The sequence below is a fragment of the Rhinolophus hipposideros genome, assembly GCF_964194185.1.
Source record: "Rhinolophus hipposideros genome assembly, chromosome: 2".
NCBI classification, from domain to species: domain Eukaryota; kingdom Metazoa; phylum Chordata; class Mammalia; order Chiroptera; family Rhinolophidae; genus Rhinolophus; species Rhinolophus hipposideros.
Window position 1 is genome coordinate 59,938,817 of NC_138048.1, and position 27,762 is coordinate 59,966,578.

The 27,762-nt window shown below is 41.2% G+C and overlaps 2 protein-coding genes across 4 annotated transcripts; one reads left to right on the forward strand and one right to left on the reverse strand.

The window, feature by feature from the left end:
* Positions 1-8,276: 8,276 nt before the first annotated feature.
* RFC4 (replication factor C subunit 4) lies at positions 8,277-18,741 on the forward strand. 2 transcript variants are annotated; one of them, XM_081078665.1, is made up of 11 exons: positions 8,277-8,965; positions 9,744-9,886; positions 11,382-11,460; positions 12,112-12,191; positions 13,817-13,936; positions 15,318-15,461; positions 15,660-15,780; positions 16,406-16,531; positions 18,246-18,326; positions 18,395-18,511; positions 18,595-18,741. In XM_081078665.1, the coding sequence occupies exons 2-11, from the start codon at positions 9,756-9,758 to the stop codon at positions 18,688-18,690; spliced, it is 1,095 nt and encodes a 364-aa protein (XP_080934791.1). In that variant the 5' UTR covers positions 8,277-8,965; positions 9,744-9,755; the 3' UTR covers positions 18,691-18,741. The 2 variants fall into 2 exon arrangements, with proteins under 2 accessions (XP_080934791.1, XP_080934790.1); XM_081078664.1 differs by having other exon boundaries at positions 8,287-8,525.
* On the reverse strand, positions 18,739-24,938 carry EIF4A2 (eukaryotic translation initiation factor 4A2). Of its 2 annotated transcripts, XM_081078645.1 has the most exons (11): positions 24,853-24,938; positions 23,998-24,043; positions 23,782-23,914; positions 23,368-23,507; positions 22,461-22,629; positions 22,241-22,350; positions 21,872-22,015; positions 21,428-21,565; positions 21,096-21,185; positions 20,797-20,876; positions 18,739-19,519 (listed from the first exon to the last, which is right to left on the reverse strand). In XM_081078645.1, exons 1-11 carry the CDS (start codon positions 24,879-24,881, stop codon positions 19,375-19,377), a joined length of 1,224 nt encoding a protein of 407 aa, XP_080934771.1. In that variant the 5' UTR covers positions 24,882-24,938; the 3' UTR covers positions 18,739-19,374. The 2 variants fall into 2 exon arrangements, with proteins under 2 accessions (XP_080934771.1, XP_080934772.1); XM_081078646.1 differs by lacking the exon at positions 23,368-23,507.
* Positions 24,939-27,762: the final 2,824 nt, after the last annotated feature.

Sequence of the window (27,762 nt, forward strand, 5' to 3'; positions counted from 1 at the left end):
GTTGGGTGACTATGATACATATTAATGGAGTGGTAGCTGGGAAATGGCCTCCATTACTAAGGTCTATAATTTCTACTTCTTCTTGAAGCTAGGAATTACCATGTGACAAAGTTTTCACCAATAGAAATTGACAAAAGGCGATGTGTGCTACTTCAGGGTTGAGCCTTAAAATACAGCACATGTGATCCTTCAATTTCTTCTCTACCTATGAACTGGAATGGAGATATGCTTGTGACCCAGTTTTTGAAGGGGAAGGTTTTTTGGTTTTGTTTTGCTTTTTTTTAGAACTATATGTTTTTCTAAGTTTATTGAGGAATGACTGACAAACATAAGTGTAAATATTTAAAATACACAATGTGATGATTTGATATACATATACATTGTAGAATGATTACCAAGATCAAGATAATTAACACTTCCACTACCTAACAAAGTTAACTCTCTCTTTTGCGTGTGTGTGGTAAGAACACTTCTGATCTACTCTGAGAAACTTTCAAGTATACAATACTTTTTCATTGGCTATAGGCCTGTGACCCAGTTTTGACCATACAAAGATGACGTTCTAGGGGATGGTGGAAAAACCTGATGGAACTGGGAATACTAACTAGCTGTGTGGAGCAGAGTGGTCTTCCAACCTGCCCTGGACGGCTACCTGAGATAGAAATCAACGTATTGTTTAAATCATTATATTGTTGGGTCTCATTTTTTGCAGCATCTCTCTAATACACATGGCATGTAGCATTCCACAAAGAAAAGAGTTCTGCAGTCAAAGAGTTTGGGAAATGAAGTAGTTAATAAAAGTATGCAGGTTTCCTTTATATAAAACTTCTCTGAGCCTGGATAAATGTTTTCTTTTCTCCTATATTAGAACTTGAGGGAGAAAAATGCTCATCTCTTGTATTCTCTTACCGGTTCTGAAAAACACATCTGGAAAATCCTAATTTAGATCATTTCTATTTCCTCTAAATATTGCATAATGCACAGCTAGTGTTTAGTATGCATTCAGAACACCACATTTTAAAGAATCAAGACTGCCTTTAGTCCAACTCCTTCAGCTGGAGCATGTTATTTCTAGGGGACAACAGGCAATAATTTTAAACCATAGAAGATATGAATAATTCTTCCAAAAGTTTTAGATTTTGAACTCTTTGTTCTGTATTCTTTCTCATCTAAACAAATGGGACGATGACAAAAGTTTTACCCACAGAAGAGTCAACCTGTTTATTCTTTTTCTTTTTTTTTTTTCTTTTTTTTTTTTGGTTGTTGAGAGCCCACTGGCCCACGTGGGAATCGAACCGGCAGCCTTCGGAGTTAGGAGTATGGAGCTCTAACCGCCTGCGCCACCAGGCCAGCCAACCTGTTTATTCTCTTTCTTACTTTCAAAGGGCTTTAAAAATGTACTGCAACCACTATTCATTCTGCAATTATTTCCTGAATGGCAACTGTGTGCAAGACTCTGGAGAAGACACAAGTTCTATGGGGCCAAGTTGAAAGTCAAAGTTGACCATCTTGGAGCACCCGGGGACAGCACCTGGGAACATCAACAGTGATAACTGGTATTGAAATGGCTCCTCTGGTGGCCACCGGTGATGTTTGTGGAGAGTTTCCTCCTGTGAGGCCTGGGAAGTCTGGGCACTTTGCACTCAGCCAGCACCATCAAGTGTGGCCATTTTCAACGATTCAGAAAACCACTGAGGTTCAAAGGATTGGGAAAGCTTTGGACTGCGTTTCTGTAAGAGTGGCTGGCTAATCAATGGTCAAAATTGCTTCAGTGGATCCAAGTGATGTATTTGCTGACTATTCTAATAGTCAGAACCCTAAAGAGTCTTCTGTTCAGCTCTAGTTCTTACATATTTTCATTGAGAATTGTATATATTGTGGTTGATAACATAATCGAAGAGACCAAAGCAGAGAAGTCTACTGATAAACGTATATCACGACTGGCTGTATGAATGTATATTGTAGAAAGTGTGACAATATGCTACCATATATGGTGCAGGACTATACTTTCTTTTTACTTAGTGGATATGGCTAATGTTGTTAATGCAGCAAAGGGCTCTGTGTGCTTTTGAAAAAAAATCTGTAGATTCAAAAGCCTAGGTTGGATCTAATGCAGGCTCCCCGCTTTGGGAAAGGCATCCCCACAGCTTTTCAATGGTTGCTGAATGCAGATGAAGGAGGTCATAGTCGGTTATGCCAAGAGCCCTCTCTCCAGCATGTTGGTCTGTCGAACTCCTGAGACTCTGTAGCAACACTCCTGTGCCTTTCTCTCCCCTGCTTCCTCTGCAGCTGACATCACTGTGCTTCACAGCTGGCTGGTCTCAACCCTCCTCCTTCTCTACAGATATTTAAAAAGCAAGAATCAAGAGGTGGAGAAAGGTGGGACTCACCTCCATGGGTAAGTAGGAATGAGTGAATGGACCAAGGATAAAGTCAGGAATGAGCTGAAGAATTCCAGAAATAGCAAGTCACAAGGTCTTGTAAAGTGGTTGGACAGTGAGATCAGGAAGAGCCCTAGCTCCTGAGGTTGCTTCCTGCTCTCTTGCAGTCTGTGTAGGACCAAATAAGGCCGTATCTATTTTCCCAACATTTCTATAACCAGCCTCATCATGCCCCTTCAAAGACACTAGCACCAGCTGGTAGTGCCCCCTCCTCAGAGTTCTGCATCCAGCTCCTGGGGCATCTGTCCCATCAGGCATCTCCTCCTCAGAGCGCTAACCCCAGCCATGAGGGGCCACCCTAGGGTGGCCCCCATGGTCCCTGCCCCCAGGTGTTCACTCTCTTTGGCAATACCCTCCCCCCGTCAGTGTGGGCAAGTGCTGTGACTTGCTTCTAATCAATGGAACATGGCCAAGGTGACAGGATGCACATGAGCGTGTATACTACGTAAGATTATGATGCCCATCTTGCAAGGATACTCCCTGTGACTTGTTTGCTTTGAAGAAGCAAGTGGCCATGTTGTGAGCTGCCATATGGAACGGTACATGTGACAAGGAGCTGAAGGGGACAGCTGGCCAACAGCCAACAACAAGAAACTAAATCCCTGAATGTGGCAGTCCGCAAGGAACTAGATTTTGACTCTAACCACATGAAGCTAGAAGTGAATCTGTTCCCAGGTGATTGTCAGATAATATCATAGCCCAAGTCGATGCCCTTATTGCAGCTTTCGGAAAACCTGAAGAAGAGGACCCAGCTAAGTCATGTCCCAAGTCCTGACCCACAAAAACTGTGAAATAATAAGTATGTATTGTTTTAAGCTTCTAAGTGTGTGGTAAAATTGTTATGTAGCAATAGAAAACTAATAGTCATAAATGCGAGCTGAGAGAGAGGCACTGGTACAAAGCCATAGGTGATGTGAGCCTGGGCCATCTCCTCGTACAACTTTCTGCTGCTGGTTCCTCCCAACTTTAAGGCTTGGTGAATTTGACAGAACACAGCTCCCAACGGGCAAATCTGGAATCTTGGTCACTTAATGTCCCACAGTTAGGTGCTCGGTCTCTACCAGGGTCTGTAGCACATGAAGGTATCTTTTCCGAATGATTCTCTGCTGCAGATGGCATAGATTTGCATCAGGAGCGTAAGGTTTGTGTTGTGATGCTGCTTTTCTCCACATGGCATCTTTCCCCACCCCAGATAACTCTAATAACATAGAGTCCACTGGGTTGTACAGCTCACGGGTTGTATTCCTGAAGCATCAGGGATGCTTACACCTCAGCGTGGATTGGCTACAGAATCCTTTCCTGCTGGCAGTTTTCTTTATCATTAACAAGTGAGAACAGTATTTCTAAATATGGAATATGCTTCCCCCAGAATCCAAAAGGCTTGCCAGGCATTGTGCTTCGTTGTGTGAGACGTGAAATAACTTGTCCTAATTTTGTGGGGATGGAAGGGTATGTCCCCAGCTTTCCCCAAACCACTGATGTGGTAATCCCCTAAAGCTTCATTTAGCATTTTTTTGCCCTCTGGAATGCACGTGTCCTACCCAGTCCTCCAATGCATTTGCCACTTCTTGCTCATCTGATCATTAATATAGTAGGCCATGTGGTCATCTGCTGAATGTCTAGATGGTCCAGGTTTTTAAAGCTACATTATGGCAGAGGGCAAATTTCACATAGTTTGGGGGCAACAATGAATGTATACTGTGTTCTGTCCTATGTGAATGAGAACTGCTCTGGTCCTCCTTCCTAATGAGGATGGAAATGAATACATTTATCAGATTGATGACCAGGTACTATGTATCCAAGGTCATTTTAAACTGGTCTAGTAAAGATTCCATATCTAGTTCACAGCTATAATTGGGAGGCTACTACTTGAGTTTATGGCAACCCACTGTTATCCTCTAGGGTACATCTAGTTTTTGTTGGGGCCATACTGATGAATGGAATAGGCATATGATGAGGACCACCATTCCTGCCTACTTTAGGTGTTCAAGGGTGGCACTAATATTTGCCATACCCCTTCATATGGTATTGTCTTTGATTTACCATCTTGGCTGTGGAAGGTAGGGTGGTTTTCCAAGCTTCTACTTGGCTTTCTCCACTATGACAGCCCTTGCCCCATAGGCCAAGGAACCAGTGTGGTTCTGCTAATACTTAAGTATGGCCATTTCAAGTATTCTTTTGGGAACCAGGGAAATACCCAGCAGGTGAGTTATGGAGCCAGTTGACCTACCATGAGCCAGTCCTGGTCAGAACTCCATTTATTACCTGACCCCTTATCCACCCACTCCAAAAGGGGAGTGCTTTGGGTCCCTGGATATCTCAGTTCAAACCTTGTATCCAACAGACCTTGAAAGGTTTCATATTTTTCTTTCCTTCAATGTATAGGTATATGAGTAAATGGCTTGGGAAAGACTGAGGAAATCATTACCTTATACTTTGTCATGGTGTTTGCAGGGTCATTTTTCATGAGGACCTAATTTCTCCAGCAGTCGATGAGATTTGTTTTAGAGAACTGGCTCAGGTCTGGAAATTTAGAAAGTGAACATGACTTTTTATTATTGTGGCTCTGGTAAGCCTCCTGATCATCCATCTTTGACTTTTTTTTAATTGCGTAGATCAAGCAACACACTTGTTTGTTGCTCTACCATGTCCCTCAGGATGCTATGCTGTATTAACCACTTCTCTAGCTGTCTGTGAGTCAGACCTCCCTGACTGCCTCTGAACTTGCCACCCATGATGATAACTGCACCTAGCTTGCTTTTGAGATTAAGCATTGCCATCTGGCCTCTATTATTTTGGAATTCTATTGTCCCCATTAGTATCAGAAAACCCTGTTCTGTCTCACCATCTCCCACCAACAGCCTTGATCTACAGAGGACAAGCCACCACTGAGCTTCTCAAAATGCTGGCGACCCCTCATCAGCACATTCCTTATCACTTTGGACAAGAACACTATCCCAGGAATGTTGCGTCCTGCACAACACAAGCCGTGGGAAGGCGAGGGAGGCGGCGAGGGTTCAACTCTCATAAAGAGACAGAGACTCAAATGTAGTTAAATCACAGAGGACCAAGGGACTCACAGCCTCAAAGGACTGGAGCCCCAAATTGGGTCACCGTGGGTATTTATTGATCTTTCACAATAGAGATCACATGATTAGGGGCAGGGTCTGTGAAACTCTTACACCACACAATAATCCTTCATTCCAAATCCCATAATCGTCCCAAAGCAACCGATGCATACCATCCCCCAAATGACCAAGGTGTGGTACATACAATCCCTGGGGGGAGCAAGTCTCACAAAATAAGATTAAGATTATCCCATGAGCCAAACAGGAGGGGCGAGATGCTATTGTTCCTGAGGGTAAAGGACAATAGTTGAGGCATGCGTCAGCAGCATCTCAGAAGGAGGGGCACAGCTACCTCCTAACTTTACATTAGCTCATGGGGGTCCTAGGGGGGTCCCGTCTGGCTTAGGTTGTTTCTCCCATGAGAAATCTTACCCGTCTTTGACTGCAGACCCTGCTTACAAGGACCAAACATGGAGACTTAGAGTAGCATAAACTCAACCCCAATGAGGGACAATCCCACAGGGTCACCTTTCCCTAAGGAAAGATTGGAGGGGACAGACTGCTAGGTTGCTGTGTGACTACACAGGAACAGTGGGCTAATGGATATACATAGTATATCCTACTTCTCTGAATCTTTTTATTTCTTTCCCCAGTGTTTGTCACTGCAGTTCTGGCATTTCTATTTTACTTTCTGTGAGCCATTGCTTCTTCCAAGCTTCCGAGGGCCAACTAAATACTATTACCTGGGGTTTTGCCAAGATATTAAATCCTATGTCATAGGTTTATTCTCCCCTTCCCAACTTTATATTGTCCCCCTTCGTCCAGTACAGTCCCATACATGCTCTCCTGCCAGTTCATATTATCCAGTCCTGCAGCTCCTTTAGCATATAGTCCCTTTCCACCTTTAGCCAGTGCAGCATTTCCTCAGCTGGGCTGCATTGTGACTTAATCCTGGCTATCGCTGCGGTGGTCAGAGTAAAGAGTGGGGTAGACTGTTGGGGAGTAAGGGGAGATATGTATTGTCTTAGAAGGCAAAAACTTCTACATCATCAAGCTTATACATACATCCATGAGAGAGGAGCACTAGACTTTAACAGAAAATGGGTTACTTCTATAGATCAACAGTGTTTAGGGAAATATGGGAATTTAAGATTTTCAAATGCATTGATCCAGATGACCCCATTTTAAGTCTCAGCATCCCATTTTTTCCCAAGTCAGGGTCTTGACCTTGGTATAGACTTGGTAGGGTTGAGAATTTAACCTTCTCTGCAACTTTGCTACGTCTATAATTTAGTTTTTGGGTCTGGCCCACAGATTTTCCCCTCCTCTGGCTACAGGCTATGTGAATAATTTTATATGCTGCCAAACAGACTCTCTGGCTTTCACATTTGGTCTGATATTGGCAATAAATCATCCTCAGTTTTTCGTTATCTTTCTTTAATGTTTATCTTTAGCTATGAATGAGCTCTCCCCGCCACAAAGAAAAAATGGCCATTCAATCCGAAAGTTCTTATAACGACTGTTTCCTAAAACCCCTGAGATGTTATCTGTCGGTGCACTCCCTTCTACAGACATTCCATTCCAGTTAGCCACTGATGAGTTTTAACAACTGCCACAGCATTCCGGGGGCTATCAGTGCTCCACTATCACCGGGGATGGGGGTTCTCATTACCAGCAGGCTAGCAGGTGACCCAATTTCAAAATTCATCTTAGAGTTTTTTCCGGGACTACATCTTGTACCTTCATGGGTTGAATTCCTTAGGAAAAGCGTTCCGAGATTTAGAGATTCGCATGCAGGTTTTCTTTATTGAATGGTACTGTCGAAATCAACATCTGGGAGGGAGCAGGGAAGCAAGACTGGGTAGAAGTTGTACTGTGATGCGGAGATCTAGAGCCCACAGTGCGTGTACCTGGTGGAGTTGGACATTATCATTAACCGTTTTTAGCTTTTATGAAGCCTTTGCACCACCGTATTTCTGGGGAGGGTTCTGGGATTAGAAGATGACCAGAGCTGCATGGCAAGCTCTTCCCTCTCACCGACAGGCAAGCACTACTAGAGGTATAAGCTACATGCACCCCAAAGGGGAAGAAAAAGCACCTTTAGACGTCTCGGCCCTAAAGACACGCACAGTTTGCTCTGCGAAGACAAAGCCACGGGGAGGACAGGGATCTTCAGGGTGCCCTCTTCTGGCGAAGAATCGACTCCACCCTCCCCAACCCTCGTCCTTCCAGGAGCACGTTGCAAGCCGAATTGCGTCGCCTCAGAAATGCCAGTGAGACGCCCCATGACGACCAATGAAGTTCACAGTGAGGTGCAGGTTATGCAGGTTCGCACCCAAAAAGAGGGTGGGTTTTCTGAGACCCTGGGTGGAACGCGGGGTTTCCGAGGCCCGCACACCGCTCCCCAGCCGCCCGCTCTGAGGAGCAGCAGCGGACGGTCCGTCTCCGCCCACGTTCGCTGAGCAAGCCGGGGAGGCGCGGTCCCAGCGCGTGCGGGACCGGTAAGTGCCCCTGCCCTGCAGTCTCCAGAGGGAGGAATGCACGGGGACAGGGCGGAACTTCATTTACACCTCTTCAGTCATTCTCGTTCCACTCTATACATCCCTAAAAATCAGAGTCGTCCAGTCTCTTTAAATAAAACTATCGGAGTAAACGGTTCCCTTAACCAGTCGCCGAAGAGCGCGGCGTACCGGAACTGACGTGGCGTGCCGGAACTGACGCGCTACCGGAACTGACGCGTTACGTACCCGCGTAGACCCGCCCACCCGCCGCCGGCTGTTCCTTGGCGGGAACTGAGGCGACTGTGCGGACGACAGGGCCTCTCACCCTGGCATCGCGGGCCTTTCGGCGTCTACTATTCTCAGATTGGGGGACGGAGCCAAGACTTGGAGACCCCATCGCCCTTGCACCGTCCCGGAAGCCCCAGAACGAGCCGGCGGCGTCCTCGCTCCGGAGACGAGCGGCTGGACGGCCCGGGCAGTGCCCAGGAACAGGCGCGGGGAGCCGGGGATAACAGGTGACCAGCCGGAGGAGTTGCGACTGCTGCCTTCGCCTGCCTCTTGTCCGGCGCCCGTGATGCCCCTGTGATGCCTTCCCGTCCGTCGTAGCGCGCGCCAGCCTGGCTGCCTCCTACCGCGTCGGGAAATGGGGGCTCAGTACGGCACCTTGCAGAGCCCAGCCCTGGGTGTATTACTGTTTAGCAGACCTGTGGCAGGGGTGGAGTAACCCACGAACGTTGAAAACCTTGGCTGTGTACAGATGTGGGCAGTCTTACTTATTGATCACACACCCGTGTGTGGAGCGCGGGACTGTGTTTGCTAAATTCATTGATTTAACTCAGTTGCCTCGTGGAGTGGGCCGTAGCCCCTTTTACAGAAGGGGAAGCTGTGTCTCCTGGAGGGTAATTCGGGCGTCACGTGTCATGGAGCATCTGTGATGTGCCAGCCGCCTGACTAGGTCTGGGGGATAAAAGCAGGGAGAAAAGCACACTGGCCACCAAAGCTGGGAATGTGCCAGCAAGCTCGTGATGCCTTTCTATCCATAAAGACAGCTGCCTGGAAGAATGTTTACCTGAAAGTTAATACTGGTTATTTTTCTGGGTGACGTTTCTGCCTGAGTTTTTTAAACTCCTCGGGCTTCTCTGCACTGTTTTGATCTCTTCAAATGAGCATGTTATCAAAAACCAGCTGTTTCCATTTTCATAACAGATTCCCCACCTGGACCAACCCCCCCCCCCCCCCCAGAGAAAAGCCTCCGAAGACAGGTGGCAACTGGCCCTGCCAGGAAAAGAGGCCCCGGAGGGGAGCTCTAGGCCCCAAAGCAAGTGGAGGTTCTCGCGTGTGGTGCCAGCACTCCTAATTCCTGAGTCCATTCCACAGTCGGAGCCAGAGCTAAGGCCGAGCTTGTACAGGCCCACGTAGAGTTTGGCCATTAATCACACTTATCCAAAAGTTTGGAACTCTTAAAACAAATTTCTTGCCATAGTAAGACTTAACCTTTATTCTATAACTGTGTCATCATAAATCGATTCTGAATTCCGTAAGCATTTTGGCCTCTTCTGTATCCCTGTAGCCTGCACTACAGTGCATTCAAAGGGTGCTAGGTCATGGGGTGATGTTCTTTATTTAGTAAGTAATATTGAATAGCTTTGCACAAGGTTAAACGTGCTTTCAAGCAGTACTTTCTCATAATGGTTTCAAAGGAGCTTTCCTTTTTCTGTCTTGCACCTCGTCAGGGGGAAGTAACCATGCAGGCATTTCTAAAAGGCACATCTGTCAGTACTAAACCACCACTGACCAAGGATCGAGGAGTAGCTGCCACTGCTGGAAGCAGTGGAGAGAACAAGAAAACCAAACCTGTTCCATGGGTGGAAAAATAGTAAGAACTCTTGTGTTTTTGTTGAAATAGTTAATAAGTTACATCTCTAACCAGTTCTGATCACTTTTTTTCTTAAGGGTACAAGTTGTTTTACTTTAGATGTTGTCCTTGAAAATCACCCAATTATGTGGGTCATAGAACCTTGGAATTGAAAGTTACCGTAGAATGATCTAGTTTTCTTATTTTATAGACGAACTAAGATGTTCTCTGTAACTCAGGTCTGTGGTTTGGTCAGGAGTTCTACTTAAGTCCAAATAATCTGTTCCCCTTTCACGACTGATAGTTTGAGGTTTTCTGTATAGTTTTTTGCAAAAACAATGCTTGAAGTGGCATTTAAATTTCAGCCAGCTAAGTGATATTATGACAAGTAGTAGTCATAACCTCATGCCTCAGTTATTACCAGTGGTTTACAGACAGGCCAGATAAGGCCCTCATATATTTTGTTTGACACCAACAATGCTTTTAAAAATGGAAAATATCACATAAAAATCTAGATATTTTTAATTAAAAAAACATTATACAAGGGAGAAAAATCTAGATGTTTCACCTTCTTGCGATTAGGCAACAGTAGATGCAAATTTTTACCTGACAAGTTAGATGGACTTGAATACTGCTGCTCATTTTGGAAAGGTCATACGAGTATGTTCCTCAATGGTTAATAGTCCCTATTTTCTCTTGCCTTATACTCTTGCCTTTTTCACACTTGTTATCTGCCTGGCCTCTGCAGGTATTTGAGTATGAAACTCTGGTTTATAACATACACTGGTTTTCCTAGAAAACATTATCTGACATGAAATTCCACCTGGCACTGACCAGATTAATTAGAACAATATGATTCAAAGAAGAGTTTTTGCATAGGTAACTAAGCACAAAGCTTAATCTTAGGGTTGGACTATAACTATTCTAGCTTCTTTTAAAATGACTGGTTAATGATGTAAGATGAAAATTATGTTATACTTCATATTGGTTAAACTTATTTTGTTAGCCCTCATTGAAGTGAATAGATATGCATTTTTTGTGCAGTTAGGAAGAAATTGATACTAACCAATTAACAACATAATAACCATGTAACTATTAACCAAAAGAGTTACCTATCCTGAGATTACTAAATAGTTCTCCCTTTTCAGTAGTTTAGGTACCTGATCTTCTTAAAATGTAGTGTTAATTCCTAGGCAAGTGTTCACTTTAAATTTTTTTACCAGTTGGCTTTTGTGATGTAATAAAGTAAAATTCTTTTGTTTAATTTTTGTAAGCATAACAGATGCAAACCATGTATCTGGAAAAGTGAAAAATTACTTCACTCCTTCAGTATGTATTTGCTTAAGGCAAATACAGTATGTATTTGCTTAAGGTAAATCCACCTACTTCCGATTATGAAAGATTATTTCATTACTAAAATACCAATGATAATTCTCATATACTGGTAAACAGAACACTTGGAGACTTTTCTGTGGCTACTATAGTATACTAAATAACCTTTCTTTTTTATTTCCAGTCGCCCAAAATGTGTGGATGAAGTTGCTTTCCAAGATGAAGTGGTTGCAGTCCTGAAAAAGTCTTTAGAAGGAGCTGATGTGAGTAGCAAATGATGTTTAATGTCACTGGGAAATTTAAGACTTAATTTATTTACCCTTTACCTTCCTTTATAACCGCCCACCCCCTTTAAATACTATGCTATATATACAATAGGAGCTTAGTTTTCTTAATCTTTCTATTCTTGCAACTTCAGCCCATCCAAAGCCCTAATATGTCTCTTCACTCCTTTTTCCTTAGTATTGGCCAGACCCAGTTGCTCCTTTGGTCTATTTCCTCTTTGAAACAACTGACATCTTTATAAAATATAAAATCTTGCTCAATCCTGAGAAAAAGGGTGGGACAGGGAACTGACAGATGCCTGTGATTCCCTTCAGAAATAAGAGGTTTCTGATTTCAGCTTTGAAAATTCCACCTAAGTAGATTAAGTAAGCAGCAGTAATCATAAATATGATTCAGCTTAAGATACTAGAAAGACATCTTGGGGAAAAAGTGATGGTATTATATGAAAAAGCAGCATTTAAAACTGTTAATACTATGATACCAGTTATATTAAGAAATCGGTGTATTAAGATATATGTGCCCTCTCTATTAAGGAAGTTACTGCTCTGTTCCATAGACATTTTCAGTCATCATTTTCATCTATTTGTGCCAGAATACAATTTTTAAAAAATAAAATTTAACTTCTACAGCTCCCTAATCTCTTGTTTTATGGGCCACCTGGAACTGGAAAAACATCCACTATTTTGGCAGCAGCTAGGGAACTATTTGGGTAAGTTGACATCCCTCTCTCTTTTTCAGACTTGACACCGAAAATCTCTGGTACTGCTTTTCTTTCTCTAAAAATGTGCATTTGGTTTCTCTGTGAAGTTGTTGGGGTTTTGTTTTTTCTGAATTTTTTCTTAGTCCAGTGGGCCCACTTCCTCCCCTCCAATAAATTAGCTTGCCTACCTACATCTTTTGTAACCTTCATTCTGAACCTTATTCACAATTTGAATGTACTTCACAGAGAGTCTTGTGATTTTTTTCATCACTTTTTTTCATTATGATTTTGGATTTCATTATGATTTTGGAATCCGGAGGACCCAACCTATCTCATGTCGATAGTTTCATCACTCTCTTAATCATTGTGGTTTAGATCTGTGTCGTGTGATAGAATCTGTTGTGTCTGATGCTACTGACTCTCACCTCTTCTTGAGTTCCTCCTTCCTCTGGATTTTCCAGGCCATACCTCTGGAGTTGCTAGGCCAGCTCCTTGCCCTCAAGCTTCCTGAGTGTTGTAGCTGATGCAGTATGATTCTGGGTACAGCAGAAAAATCTCTGTGAATCACCTTCTTAGATTCCTCTTCCTAAATTGATTCTCTCAGCTTAGCCAACCATTGTATAGGAGCCCTTTACCTAGAAAAGATGTATCAGCCCAGATCTGATACCCATGCATTACATACCAGCATGGCAAAGGATCTTACATTTATCCAGAATTTTTATATCAGGCTATGGCCAAAGGATACATCTGAAATCTTAAATGTAAAAATAATTAGATGCCTCTGCAACCATCAAATATGTAAGAATATTCCTATTGAAATGTGAAGGGAGACAAAAGGCAAAGCTATTATGAACCTAATATTGTTATTGACAGCAACTTTTGCTTCTTAAGGAAATTACAAAAGAGGTTTTCTTGATTATTCCACAACTCAATCAGATCCAAATTGAACCAGCATTAGCAATGTAGTCATAATGAAATTATTAAGTAGTTTATTATTAATCATTTTAGTTTAGGTCAGTCCAAATTATAACTTTTAAAATATCCTTTTAAAAATAACGTCTAATGCCTGTCCTTAGAGAACTTAAAGTACTTATTTTAATTATAAATTCCACATTTGTGAAATATATGTGGTTTTAAAATAGAAAATATATGCACAGAGCTTCTTAAATGTTTATGCCCATAGAAAAATACTTAGGTTATATATTGCAGCATTGTTTAAAATTGTAACGTTTGAAAAACTATAAATGTCTTAACAATAGAAAGATGTTAAATAAGTAAATGATGGTACAGTTGTAGGATGGAATGTCACATAGAGATTAAAATGGTATTTACAGTGGTTCTGATGACATAGCAAGATGTTTATGATACTATCCTAGGTGGAAAATTGATTTAAAATTTTATATATCATGTGACATCATCTACCTATTTTTCTTTTTAATGCATGGAAAAAAAGCCAAGAGGTTAATTGCGTGTCTCTGCAATAGAAAATACAGAAGTGATTGTGTGCCTTCTATCCATATTATTTACTAGATGGATTTTGAACTACTATAGAATGTGCAAATGTTAAAATGTGGTTTAAACCTGGGTTATTTAAGTGCTCTATGATGTTTCATACTTGTTTCATTTTGACATAGGCCTGAACTTTTTCGATTAAGAGTTCTTGAGTTAAATGCATCTGATGAACGTGGGATACAAGTAGTTAGAGAGAAAGTGAAGAATTTTGCCCAATTAACTGTATCAGGAAGTCGTTCAGAGTAAGTAAGCTCATCTCCCCTTCTCCGTGCCATGTCATTATATCTGTTGAAAATACATGTTTCTGCCAAATTTACAACTTTTTCTATTTTTATCTAAATTATTCAAACCCAGAAATGACCTTTCATTATAACTAATTTTGTTTAGCTGTCAAGGATTTTTCACTGACATTTTGTCTAAGGAGTATTTTTAATTACATAATTTGGTGGTACACTCATAAAGTTCTGTAAGATTGTATTAAGCTTTAGTGTGTATTTCATAATTAGGGTGACCATATAAGTTCTTGTCCATATTGAGATGTTTTTAGAGTGAAAGAGCAGGTATTATTAATAATTAAATAGGACTGCCCTGAGTTAAAAAGGATATTTAGTCAACTTATACTCCTTAGGTGGCAAAGATCCAAGATTAAAGTTTTGGTACCTGGTATATATTTAAATTTGTATCAGAGCACACATTAAGAATTTGTAGAAAGTGAACAACTAATTTTTGATAGCCACATTGAATTAACAATGCATATAAACCATATATCTGATAAGGTACTTAGATCAAGAATACATAAAGAACTCTTACAACTCAATAGTAAAAATACAACCCAATTTTAAAATGGGCAAAGGATCTGAATTACTCCAAGTAAGATATACAAATGGCCAAAAAGCACATGGAAACGGCTCATCAACATCATTAGCCATTAGAGAAATGCAAATCAAAACCATGATGAGATCCCACATTACACTCACCAGGATGGCTATCATCAAAAAGACAGTATATAACACAACTATTGTTAAAAATGTGGAGAAATTGGAACTCTTATACATTGCCGGTTGGAATATAAAGTGGTGCAGCCACTTTGAAGAGTTTGGCAATTCCTCACAAAGTTAAACATAGTTACCACATAACCCAGCAATTCTAGTCCTAGGTATGCATATACCTACAAGAAATAAAACATGTCTATTCAAAACATGTACACAAATGTTCGTAATAGCATTATTTATAATGGTCAAAACATGGAAACAACCCAAATATCAACTAATGAATGGATGAAAAAAAATGCAGTATGTCCATTTACCATACTGACAATAACAAAGAATGAAGTAATAACACTACAACAGGGATGAACCTTGAAAACACTATGCTAAGTGAAAGAAACCAATCACAAAAGACAACATATTGACATCATATAATGCCATTTATAGAAAATGTCCAGAATAAGCCAATTGTGGAAACAGAAAGTAAAGATTCATGATTGCCTATGGCTGGAAGAGTTGGAAGAGTAGTGGCTCCTAATGGGCACAGGGTTTCTTTTTGGGATGATGAGAATGTTCTAAAATTAGATTGTGATGTGTGAATTATAATTTTTAACTCCTATGTGTTTCTCTGAATCAGTGGGAAGCCATGTCCTCCTTTTAAGATTGTGATTCTGGATGAAGCAGATTCTATGACCTCCGCTGCTCAGGCAGCTTTAAGACGTACCATGGAGAAAGAGTCTAAAACCACCCGATTCTGTCTCATCTGTAACTATGTTAGTCGGTATGTTAGTCGGTTTTGCCCTGAAGATGGATGCTAGGTAGCCTTATTTTGATAACCTCCAATTACGGAGAGAAAAAACGTAAATGTTTCAACGTTACATTAATTTCATCATCAAATCTTTTGATTTTTTTCTTGATAAAAATGAGTTCTTTGGGGGAAATTCCTTAAACACTGACATTTTTCCCCAATATTTTACAGAATAATTGAACCTCTGACCTCTAGATGTTCTAAATTCCGCTTCAAACCTCTGTCAGATAAAATTCAACGGCAGCGATTACTAGACATTGCTGATAAAGAACATGTCAAAATTAACAATGAGGTAATTACTAATTCCTTGATGAATTCTTATGAAGAGGCCCTGAAAGGAGTCCTATGTATATTTCCATTTCTGATTGCAATTCTTCAGGCAAAGTTAAGCTAAATGAACAACAGTTGAAATGTGTAGGCATTACAGGTTCAGTCTGTTACCTTTAGAAGTTTATGATCAATATTTCAGTGACCCAAAACTGGGGCAGATTTCATCCATATAATACAAATTCTGCCACAACAAATCTGCATGACAACATTTTAGTCACTACCTAATACTTCAAAAACTAATTTGATATGATAAAATTCTGGTACAGTGATGGAATATATAGGCCTCTTATTCATTATAACAATTTAACCATATTTTGAATTTTGTTTTATGTAATCAAGAAATAGGATGAGAAGTATGGGACGTCTTTGTCTCTGCAAATTTCTTTCAAAGGCAAGAGATCTCTATCCTTCCATTGGACTGATGCTATCTCCATGAATTGTTCCACTATAGGACTGATAATATTCCCTCAAAAACAGAAATGAATTGTTTTCCTCCCAACTCTAGGCTAAAATAATAGTGCTTTTCTCTTTACTAAAGCCAAAAAGTCTAACTGACCATAAGTTAAAAAAAAACCTCTTATTTTCAGGGAGTATCTTATCTTGTTAAAGTGTCAGAAGGAGACTTAAGAAAAGCCATTACATTTCTTCAAAGTGCTACTCGCTTAACAGGTGGGAAAGAGGTCACAGAGAAGGTGATCACGGATATTGCTGGGGTAAGAGCACTAGTTATTCTAAAACTCTTTTAGATGGCTTTTTGTGGCTTTTACAAAATTATTCAATATATACAGAATGCTTATTATGTGCTTAGTCCATTCAAGTTGCTATAACAATACCACAGGCTGAGTGGCTTATAAACAACACAGATTCATTTCATAGTTCTGGAGGCTGGGAAGTCTAAGATCAAGGTGCCCACCGATCCAGTGTCTTAAGAACTACATCCTACCATGTTTCCCCGAAAATATGACCTAGCCAGACAATCAGCTCTAATGCATCGTTTGGAGCAAAAAATTAATGTAAAAAATTAATGTACATTAATTAATGAACATTAATGTTAAAAAAATTAATGTAAGACTCGGTATTATTTAATACCGGGTCTTACAGTAAAATAAGATCGGATCTTATACTAATTTTTGCTCCAAAGACACCTTAAAGCTGATTGTCTGGCTAGGTCTTATTTTCAGGCAAACATGGTAGTTCATCCTAGGTCTCCTGATTTCATAGATGGCCTTTCTCACTGTATCCTCCTGTGGCAGAAGGGAGCATCTGAGGCCTCTTAGGACATAAATCCCTTTGAGGGTCACTTCTCCCTCATGACCTAATCAACTCCCAAAGGCCCCATCTCCAAATACTATCACTTGAGGAATTTTTAACATGAAGGGGCTATAGCATGTGCCAAATACTGTGCTAGGAACAGCGTAGTAAGGGAATACCCTGGGAGTATAAGAATGCTTCAGGGATGTGGCAGTTAAAGATTTAACAAATATCCCTGTTCTCACAAATTCGGACAAAGGGTCATATATAAAAGTGGCATGTTCAACTTAGACAGAAATTAGAAAACCATACCTGTCTTTGGACAGGTATCTTGTCAGGCCTCACCTCGGGACCAATGCAATTCCTAAGGCATTTTTCACCATAATGAAACTTCAGGCATTGGTATTGGGCCCTTTTCAAACCAATGTCATTCATTAGTGGCATCTTTACTTGGATAAAGGGCACTTCCTCTTAAAATTACTTTTCAAACTACTTGATATTAACCACTGCTCTTGAATAGCTAGCAACCAGGTATCAGCTAGTTACTATGGGGAGAACTTAATCATCCAGTTTCATCATGGGCCCAAAGGAGAGAAGCAAAGAAATTTTTGTATACTCACTAGAGCTATTACAGGAAAATGCACCACCCTTACAGCATAGTGACAGGGCAAAAGGTTAGTTACCTGGAGAGCATACAGTGGTATCTGTTTTCGAACATCTCCATTGACAAACATTTCGGTTTATGAACACTAAATTTTATGGATCTATGCTATCATTAGATTTCATGCTAAATTTGCAGTTTAAGGGATTGATTTTAAAGGTATGGCATGGATTAATCCAATCCATTTTGCATTACTTTCTATGGGGAAATCGCACCTCAGTTTTCAAACGTTTCAGAACTCGGGTCTTCCAGAATGGATTACATTAGAAAACCAAGGTACCACTGTATTTCAGCTTCAGGTCCAATAGTTCTCTGGAGCTCAGAATATAAGCATAAAGGCTTACAGCTAGCCCTTTTCAATCTCCTTTACTTCCCCATCTTACGAATTCAGTATCAGGACAGCTGTTTTTCAACACGATTAACCACCCACGCATGGAATAATGGAATTTAAAAAAAGGGAGTGTAGGCTCCACAGTACAGTCCAAAGTCTTCACCAAGATATTTCAACTTTTTAGGTAGTACCAGCTGAGACAATTGATGGAATATTTGCTGCATGTCAGAGTGGCTCTTTCGACAAACTGGAAGCTGTGGTAAAGGTAAAACTATTTTATTAACTTTTGGGGAAAAGTTCAATATCATACCAATGTCACTTTTTCCATTACAGGACTTAATAGATGAGGGTCATGCAGCAACTCAGCTTGTAAATCAACTTCATGATGTGATTGTAGAGAATGATAACCTTTCTGATAAACAAAAGTCAATTATTACAGAAAAACTTGCTGTAAGTAGACACTTTTGCACATTTCAGCAAAATGTTTATTATACCTGAAATGGCAATTTACTAAACCTTTCTTTTTCTTGTAGGAAGTAGATAAATGCTTAGCAGATGGTGCTGATGAACATCTGCAACTTATCAGCCTCTGTGCTACTGTGATGCAGCAGCTAACTCAGAATTGTTAATTACTCAACATATATATTTTGTAAAAAAAATAAAATGACTAAAGCACCTTTAAAGTGAATATACAATTTATTTAACATTCAAACTTCATTAAGACATGTGCAATATGGCAATTTTACTGGGGGTTTAACCCTACCTAGGATATGATTGCTTGCTGGGGCTTAGCAACAGGGTCCAGTTCACACTTAGCACTAATTAAATACTTTATTGAATAAATACAATACCAACAAAATGCATCCAAATGCTTTCTAAAAAAAAATCAATTTTAAAGGCCTTTCTATTTAGGCTAATGACAACACAATAAAGGCAGATAAGCTAGTTTAACATAATTGGCTGATTTTATACAGCACTTATATCTTTTAGTCCACAAGTATATTATTAAATGATAGAGAACATCTAATACAACCATTTCTACATAACTAGGAAATAAATTTCTAAGAAAGAAAGACTTTACAGACCCCATCTTTTATACCCAACCCCAACAGTCTAACTCTAAAGAGGAAAAAGCCAATGACTTTCCTCACAAGAGCTCACGACTAATGTCGCTTTGCTATCAAAAATCTGTATTTCTGATCCGTTATGAGCATTGAGACAAGATTCAGATTCCCAAAGAAAGCACAATGCACGTTGTGATCGCCTATTCAGCAACAGCGGGCACTGCATTCAAGACTATCTCATCCCAGGAATTAAATAAGGTCAGCCACATTCATAGGCATTTCCTCCACTGTAGTATTGTAGAAAGTCTCAATGTCACGAAGAATCCTCTTGTCTTCTTCAGTAACAAAGTTTATAGCCACACCTTTCCTCCCAAATCGACCCCCTCTGCCAATTCTGTGTAAGAAAAGAAACCAGCAATTAGTGTTGTTACTTCTCCTGGGTGTGAGCTACTGAACCTGATGATCCATTTGTTAACCACCAGCTGCTGTTTACTTATCAAGGTTATAGTTCGCGCTTCTAATTGCAGCACTATCTGCTAATCAATATCTAGAGAAAGAAGTCTTCCTTTGCAGTTAGTGCCAAAAGGATTCAAGGCTTGTCTGGCTGCAAAATGAGATTTTATCAGGTGTCTTGAGCACTATTATTATTTTTAAAGCAGATGACAGTATTGTGTTTGGGGTAGTGAAATTTAAAAGCCCATACCAAAGCGGGCCAGCCAAGAGCAGATGTCAGCCTGGGACAGATGTAAACACCAGGGATAAAACAAAGAATAGTTATGCAATCCATTTCGACGCACTTCTGGAACTGTAAACTGTAAATACAAATGCTGCATGGTTAACTATTGTCTAAAACTTACTTTTTCCAGTGGGAAAACAAGTATTTGGTATGGTAGCCCAAACTCATCACTGCTTTTTTGCTCATTTTCACACGTTGTAACTCAAATTACTCAAACGTGTTTACCTCCAAAACAACTTTCTACCTTCCTCACAGAAACCAGACAATACAAACCACCTAATAGTCTATAATATACAAAAATGCCTTGGCCGGAACAACTTAAAATATCAAATAATCATGACAAAAGAAAAACAAATATAAATACCGACTCGCTCTTTATTCAAACAGTGTGCTGTTTCGCTTATGATTCCACGTCCTAAATTACGTCAACGCCGTTTCTGAGTGCCATCTCGTCATCAACTGCGGCTATCGACTCCTGTATTTTTTAAAAAGTCTTTTTTTACATCACATAACAAAGTACAATTCAATTTATTTAGGGATAAAGCCACTATAACTAAACCAGGGACTGCTCAAATTGCTACCAGACGACACCAAGAAAATCCCAACTATAAAGGAATCACCAAGAAAGCACATGGACACACAAGAGCATCACTAAAAATAAAGCTCAAAAATATGCTAAGACCAACAGCTCTAATGCAATCTAATCCATATGTATGAAAGCCCGCAATTTGGGCAATATTTACAACCGTTTTCCCACTGTGCATGACCAATCTTCCCAAGTACAATTTTAATTACATCCTACCAAGTTTATTGTCTACCTACTGAACGAATTCCCTGAATTGAGGTAATGTTTCAGACAAATCAGTCCACAGAATGGAAAGACAACACATGAACTTGTTTTACCAATACAGTAAGTCAAGGTGCCACCTACTCACCTGTGAATATAATTTTCACGATTGGTAGGTAGATCATAGTTTATAACCAATGACACTTGTTGCACATCAATCCCACGAGCCTGAAATACAATGGTATGTTTAAATTTAATTAAATAACTAGAGACCTCTAATGTAGGCCACAAAATAGTAGTGAACTATATGTTTAGTGATATAGTTCACTGTGGAGCGTGGTCTTTTCTTTATTCTCCCAAATAGTCCAAGTTGGTAAAGGTTATTGAAAAACCTTGCCCCCAAAAAAGCTTTTGGTAGGATTAAGAAACAGCAGTTAAGAGACTTACCAACAAGTCAGTAGTGATCAGAACACGGCTTGACCCTGATCGAAATTCTCTCATGATAACATCTCTTTCCTTCTGGTCCATGTCACCATGCTGCAAATTAACAAACCTTAATTCCAGAATCACTAGTCCAATCAGTATTATTTAACTTGACTGACATGTATGAGACCAAGCGTCCCTGGCTGCTACCGGAGTATACAGACAGGTATAGTTAAGAAACAACTTTATTTTGAGCAGGGGGAACGACAACACAGCACTTAACAGCTATATTGTAGTCTGAATCCTGCTTTAATGAAAATATACACATTGTAATTACAGGTTAGAACACCTCTTACCAGAGCGGAAACTGTGAAGTCCCTGGCATGCATTTTCTCAGTGAGCCAGTCCACCTTGCGCCTTGTATTGAGAAAAATAACAGCCTGTGTGATCGTCAGTGTCTCGTACAAGTCACAAAGTGTATCCAATTTCCACTCCTATATTAGGTCAAAGAAAAAGTTAATCATTAAAACAATTTAATTTCCAACTTATAGCCATTAGAAATTCAGTTACGTCGGTCTAGACATATTGCACCAAATCTTAAGACAAAGGACACTGGACATTAAGAAAGAGGTCCACCCCAGTCTTTACAATCTAGTGCAGTTACTTTTCTTCTTGTGTGTACTCTGCTAGCATTATTGCAAAAACCAAGATGTGATCCCAGTTTCTGCAATTTTAGCACAGTGCTTATACAAGAAGGTAAAAAAAGTGGCTATATTTTTATGTTTAATTAGACACTTTACCTCTCTTTCAACGTTAATATAAAACTGTTTGATTCCTTCAAGAGTCAATTCTTCCTTTTTCACCAGAATTCGAATTGGATCTCGCATGAATTTTTTGGTCACTTCCAATACATCAGTTGGCATTGTGGCAGAAAGCAACACCACCTTAAAGAGACAATGATGTTGTCACACAAGTAGCCCAACTTTCAAAACATTCAAGAAAACATGTTTGAGACCAAGCGTCTCTGTCTTGCTACAGAATTGTGCTAGACAGAGATAGTTTTGCATCAATTGCTTTAAGCAGGGGGAACGACAATAAAACACTTCAGTTGTATTGTAACAATACCTGCATTAAACAATCTCCAGATATGGGTGAAAGGTAAAGCTCACCTGAATACTTGTATTTAATTTTTGGAAAATCTCATAGATTTGATCCTTAAACCCTCGGCTCAACATTTCATCTGCTTCATCCAAAACAAACATTTTGATCCATTTTGGAGCTGTCAAAAACAAAGGCATACTATCACCTCTAGATTCTCAGGGATACTATTTGTATTTATCTATAATAGCAAAAAAAAAATGTACGCTCTCAACAGACAGCAGTACTTACAAAGATATCTTCTGTTTAACATATCAAACACTCTCCCTGGTGTGCCAACAACAATATGTGGTGCTTCAGCCTGCAGTTTTTGCATTTCATTTCTAACATTGGTTCCACCAATGCAGGCATGACAAGTTGCTCCCATGTAGTCTCCAAGTGCCAGGATTACCTTTTGGATCTAAAAGCAAAGAGCTTTATTATTTTCCAGCAGAATTACAGGCTGTGATTCAACTTTTAAAGCATAATGGCAAATATCTGGTCTGCAAACAGCTTTTATGCATGCAACACACTTAACTACTTCCAAGCTTAATATGCAGACTGATTTAACTGCTTCAAGGTAAAATTCCTTAAAATATTTCTTGTACCTTGTCAAACTTAGGATCCTGTTGCCCCAGGTACCAGCTAGACTCATAACTAAAAACATTTCCTTTATTACTCTTCACTGTGTAGGAAGGTGTAAATATTGGATCAAGCTCTGCAATTACAACCTAGACAAGATACTTTTCCCACAGGGCAGTAACATATAATCTTGACTTTAACAAAGCCTAGCTTTATTAGCGAGGTTTCCTTCAAAACCAATATAGATAGCAGTGAGCTTTCAAAACATCGTGCACCAGATGCATCACAGTCAAGTGGTAACATGTCACTGCAGATTTCATATTGCACAACTGCATTCAAAAAAATAGTAATCTAGTCCACCCTAAACAGGAGGCTTTGGTTTCTCCGTATTATAACCCTGTGAACCATACCTGCACACCCAGTTCCTATTTACTTTCAACAAAAACTCCCTGCATGCACGGACAGTTAAAAGGAGGGCTCTGATAGGACCAATTTATACTAAGCTTTAAATTTTTCAGTTGTGAAACCTGAACCTATGAAACACGCAAGCAGTTTTTTTGAACTACACTATCAATACCTGTTGAGCCAGTTCTCTGGTGGGGGCCAATACTAGTGCTTGGGTCTCCTTGAACTCAATCTCCAACTGTTGCAGGATGGAAATAGCAAATGTGGCTGTCTTGCCAGTACCTGACTGAGCTTGAGCAATCACATCATACCCTAAAAAAAGTAGGATACATATTTACCGATCCCACATCAAAACGTCAATTCTAGTTCACACCATGTATTCCATTTGGAACATGAATTATGCCCAAATAATCAAGTGATCAGCAATGAGTATTCTCTCCATTTCAGGTCAGTCCCGAAAGATGATTGCCATCATTTCACTTTAAGGAATACAAATAGGTGCTAGACCCCCAGAAGTTATTTTCCCTTTTAGGGTGCATGTCTAGGTAAAACACCGAATTTTTTTTAACGTGCCGAGTTCTTTTACCTTTAATACAAGGAATAATAGCTCTCTGCTGAATAGCGGAAGGCTTCTCAAAACCGTAAGCATAGATGCCCCGAAGAAGCGACTCCTTTAAATTCATATCGTCAAAGTTATCAACAATTTCATTCCAGTTGCTCTATAAATTGAAAATAAACGAAAATAAATGGTACGAACAAACTCACCTTCCCAGGGTTGCAAAATCCACACACCGTTTCTTACCTCGATGACACCATCGGGGTCCATTCCCTCTGGGCCGCCATGTTCTCTGCAAAGAACACTGCAGTTAGATTAACAGGCCATCCTACCTGCACGTCAGGGGGACAGCCCTGTACCATCAGTCTGCCAGGCTACCCTCCTCCTGCACGTGGACACGTCCCACCAAACAGGCAACGGAAGCTGGCGGTGCAGGCCACATGATTTACTGTGCTCCCGCCCAAAGGGTGGGAACCCAGGACGGACTGCAAGGCCCCACGGGCTCTGGCTTGCCCCCAAGACCTTGCGCCAGGTGCTCCCGTCTCGGCGGCGGGCCGTCTCGCGAGAGGTCCACGCGCCGAGCTCCGCCCCTCACACTGCGCCAGCCGGGGTGATTGACGCGGGCCGAGGCCTGGCGGAGGCCGAGCCAACGGCTCGCCGAGACCCCGTTGCGGGTCGGCTCCCTGCGCGCCCTGCGGCCGCCGCCGTCGCCCTGCCCCTCCCCCTTCAGTCTAACACTTCAAGTCGCGCGGTTCGCTGCAGATAAAGCTGCGGGCCCCGGTTACACTGTACCGCATGCGGACTGCGCCACGGCTTTAACTAAGTGTCGGGCTCCGTGCGGGCGGGGGGAGCAGCCGAGATCTAAAAGGGGGCTTCGGGAGAAAAAGACACCCTTCAACCACTCCGTTTTCGTGCCCTCATCTCGTGTCCCCGCCATCAGGGGCTCTACCCATCATGGAAGCTTCTCGAAGGACACGGGTGCCTCACCCCAAGGGAACGCCTACGAACCCGCAGTTCCCTGACTCCACGCCAGCGGCTACCATCTCCTCTGGCGCCATGTGACCTTCAGCACAACACCGCACCAACGAAAACGCCCTGTACCTGTTATAATCCGCGGAGCCACCAGACATGTTCCGGAAAACCACTCAGCGCCCGACTGAAAAGACAGTCCGCCCGCCCCACCCGTGTTTTATAGGCTCGTGGCCGGAACCCGTTTTCTGCGGAGGAATTTTCTCCTCGTTCTTCTTGAGCCACAAAATTGTGGCCCTGGCGTCCTCACCTCAGAAAGTGTCCTCAGAAGGCCGGTGGGGAAGTCCAGGTTGGTTATGTCAAGCTGTTCCAGGGGCGCTGGGACCCCCAGGACCGCGGGACGAGGATGGGACTCTTTGCGAGGCGGCGGAGGAACACTGCAGCGAGCGGCGCCGACGCGCGGCCCCGCCCTCCCTGCTCCTACGGGGTTTCCGCGGCCCCGGAGCAGAGGCGGCCCCGGAGCCGGGCAGGAGCGGCGGGCGGGAGCGGGGCGCGCTGCGCTCCGGCCGCCCGGCTTCCCCGGGGCCGCGAGGGCCGGGCTCATTTCTGGCCGCTGGCGCTCGGCGCGGAGAGGCGGCCACCTCCGCGTTCTGCTCCACAGGGAGGTCGGGTTTTCCGCCCGATTAAGTAGCTGGGGGAAAAGGTTGTGTAGTCAGACGGTACAGAGCCGCTGGGCTTTGAGCCCGAGCGTTTAACATCCGTTCCGATTTTAAAAGTGTGAGACTCTTGCTAGGGAAAATGTCGGCCACCCAGCACGTCCCAGAAAACCGGGTTGACCCTGTATCGTGCAGGGCGAGAAAACCCGTGTGTCATTTGCAAATGTCTCTGGAGCAGACAATTCGATTCTCATGTTGCTTCTAGTCTTTCTCTCTCTCTCTCTCTCTCTCTCTCTCTCTCTCTCTCTCTCTCTCTCAAATGATGCTAATGATTGTAACAGGTGTGAGGAATACCTGATAAAGTCATTGTAAACTTTTGCAAACATCCAATAGCTAAGGAGAATTACTTTTCCTTGTAACTCAAGAATTTAAATGGATGCTTCTGACAGATACGGCTCCATGCTGCTTTGGGACCTGATAGGTTTTTGACTCTGGTCTCTATTGGTCATTAAAAAAACTAAACAAACTGAATTTAATTGCTTATACATTATGAATATTGATCCGCTGAAGATGAGAGCAATACAAGCCTTGCTGCTTCAATAAACTGCACTATTCTTTAAGCTCCTTGAAGTTTTCAACTGCAGGTCTAACCCAGGCCTGTTGGTAAAAAAAAAAAAAAAAAAAAAAATGTATTTAGTATTTAGTCATTTAACGTTAAAATACAATTCTACCCATGCTGCAAGATATCATCATGAATATTCAGGAAAACATTTTCTCCTTAATTCAGAAGACCAACCTAAAGTCTGATAACTGTAAAAACTGGCGCTTAATTTTCTACATTTGTATATCATATTTGATATATTTGGTTATAAATACCACATGTATTTTTTAAAGCATTAATTTATTTATTTGAAAATTATCGTGCCAGGAACTGTGACAGAAACTAATACCATGATCACGAAGTAGACTTGGCTGTCAATCTAGTGATGCTACCCATCCCCCTGTGATGTTCAAGTCCAGATTTGAGGTAATGCCAGACATTTTCTAGGAATGGAAGTCAGAGATCCTTATTGTCTCATGTAAAACCTACTAAAGTATCTTCTGGGATCTACGAAAGTGAAGAAAATACTAAATCAGAAAAGTGATCAACCATTTAGTTTCACTTGACTCTTTAGGGTGAAATCAGTCAGTCATAGGGTGAAATCAATTAACACCTCATTGTGGAGTGTTTTAGGTTTAGCAGTACCATTAGGTGCTGTGGAGGATTTCCAGGGTCTCTTAAGAGGAAATAATCGAAGGCTAATCTCTGGTTTAGATCACAGTGGTTCAAGTTGTTTTAAGGAAAGAAAGTTTCATAATTTAAAATTCAGTCAAAATCCAGAGTCAAAATCCAGAGCCTGCAACCCTACAATGTATTTCTAATGAATGGTGTGCTCACCACATTTGTACTTGTTTACTAAATAGCATTAAGTAATAAATGAGTTAAAGACCTAAAACATACACAAGTTTTGCAGATCAACTTAGAGCATACTCTTGTACCGTTGAGGTAAATTTTTCTACTTAACTGAGACCTGAAATTAGATAGCCTTCTCCGAGTCAACCACAAGTGCTTTGGTGCTAACCTGGAGTCTGGAGGCCATTTATATTTCACATGATGCTAAAAATCAGATTCGTTCCTTATGTGAGCCCCCCTAGTTTAGATTTGCTCTTCAGTATCATCAGCTGACAGTGCTAAACCCATCTAGCAATTGTAAGCGAATTGTCACCAAATGAATCAAGGCATTAGTACAAATTTGTCAGTATGACATGGAAAAACAATAACAAAACCTTAAAGAGTATGCTTTATGTTGTTAGTGACATCTTCCTATAGAAAGTACCATGTATTTTCATCATTCAGGGAGTCTTGTGTGCCATCTTGAGGTTCTCACATTATTTCAAGTCCATCAATTGATTTGAAGTGATAGCTGTGCACTTAAAGCAGTGTCTTGATAAGCTTTTAATATGCAAAAGTTTGTTAAGGTGTTTTGGATCTTCAACTCGTTTATTGCTTATTAATGTCATTTATTATTTAGCAAACACCCAGTATAATACATGCTGTCCCTCCATCTATAATTTAAATGTTTAAAAAGAACTGCCTTGAGCTGGATAAAGAAAGTAGTGCTACTCACCTCTTTATTATTCAGCTGCTGGAGGAAATTAGAGGCTAGATTGTGCTTGAATGTAGGCAGTGTCCACTGAAGCAATTTGAAGGGTGACATTCAGTGCCACGTGCTTTACAATAACTTTAAAAGCCATTTACATAAAAATAGGTAAAGATATTAATAGAGTTGAAGAAAATGGAGAAAATTGAGGAGAACTATGGAAAGGACTTAAGCTTGTAAAGACT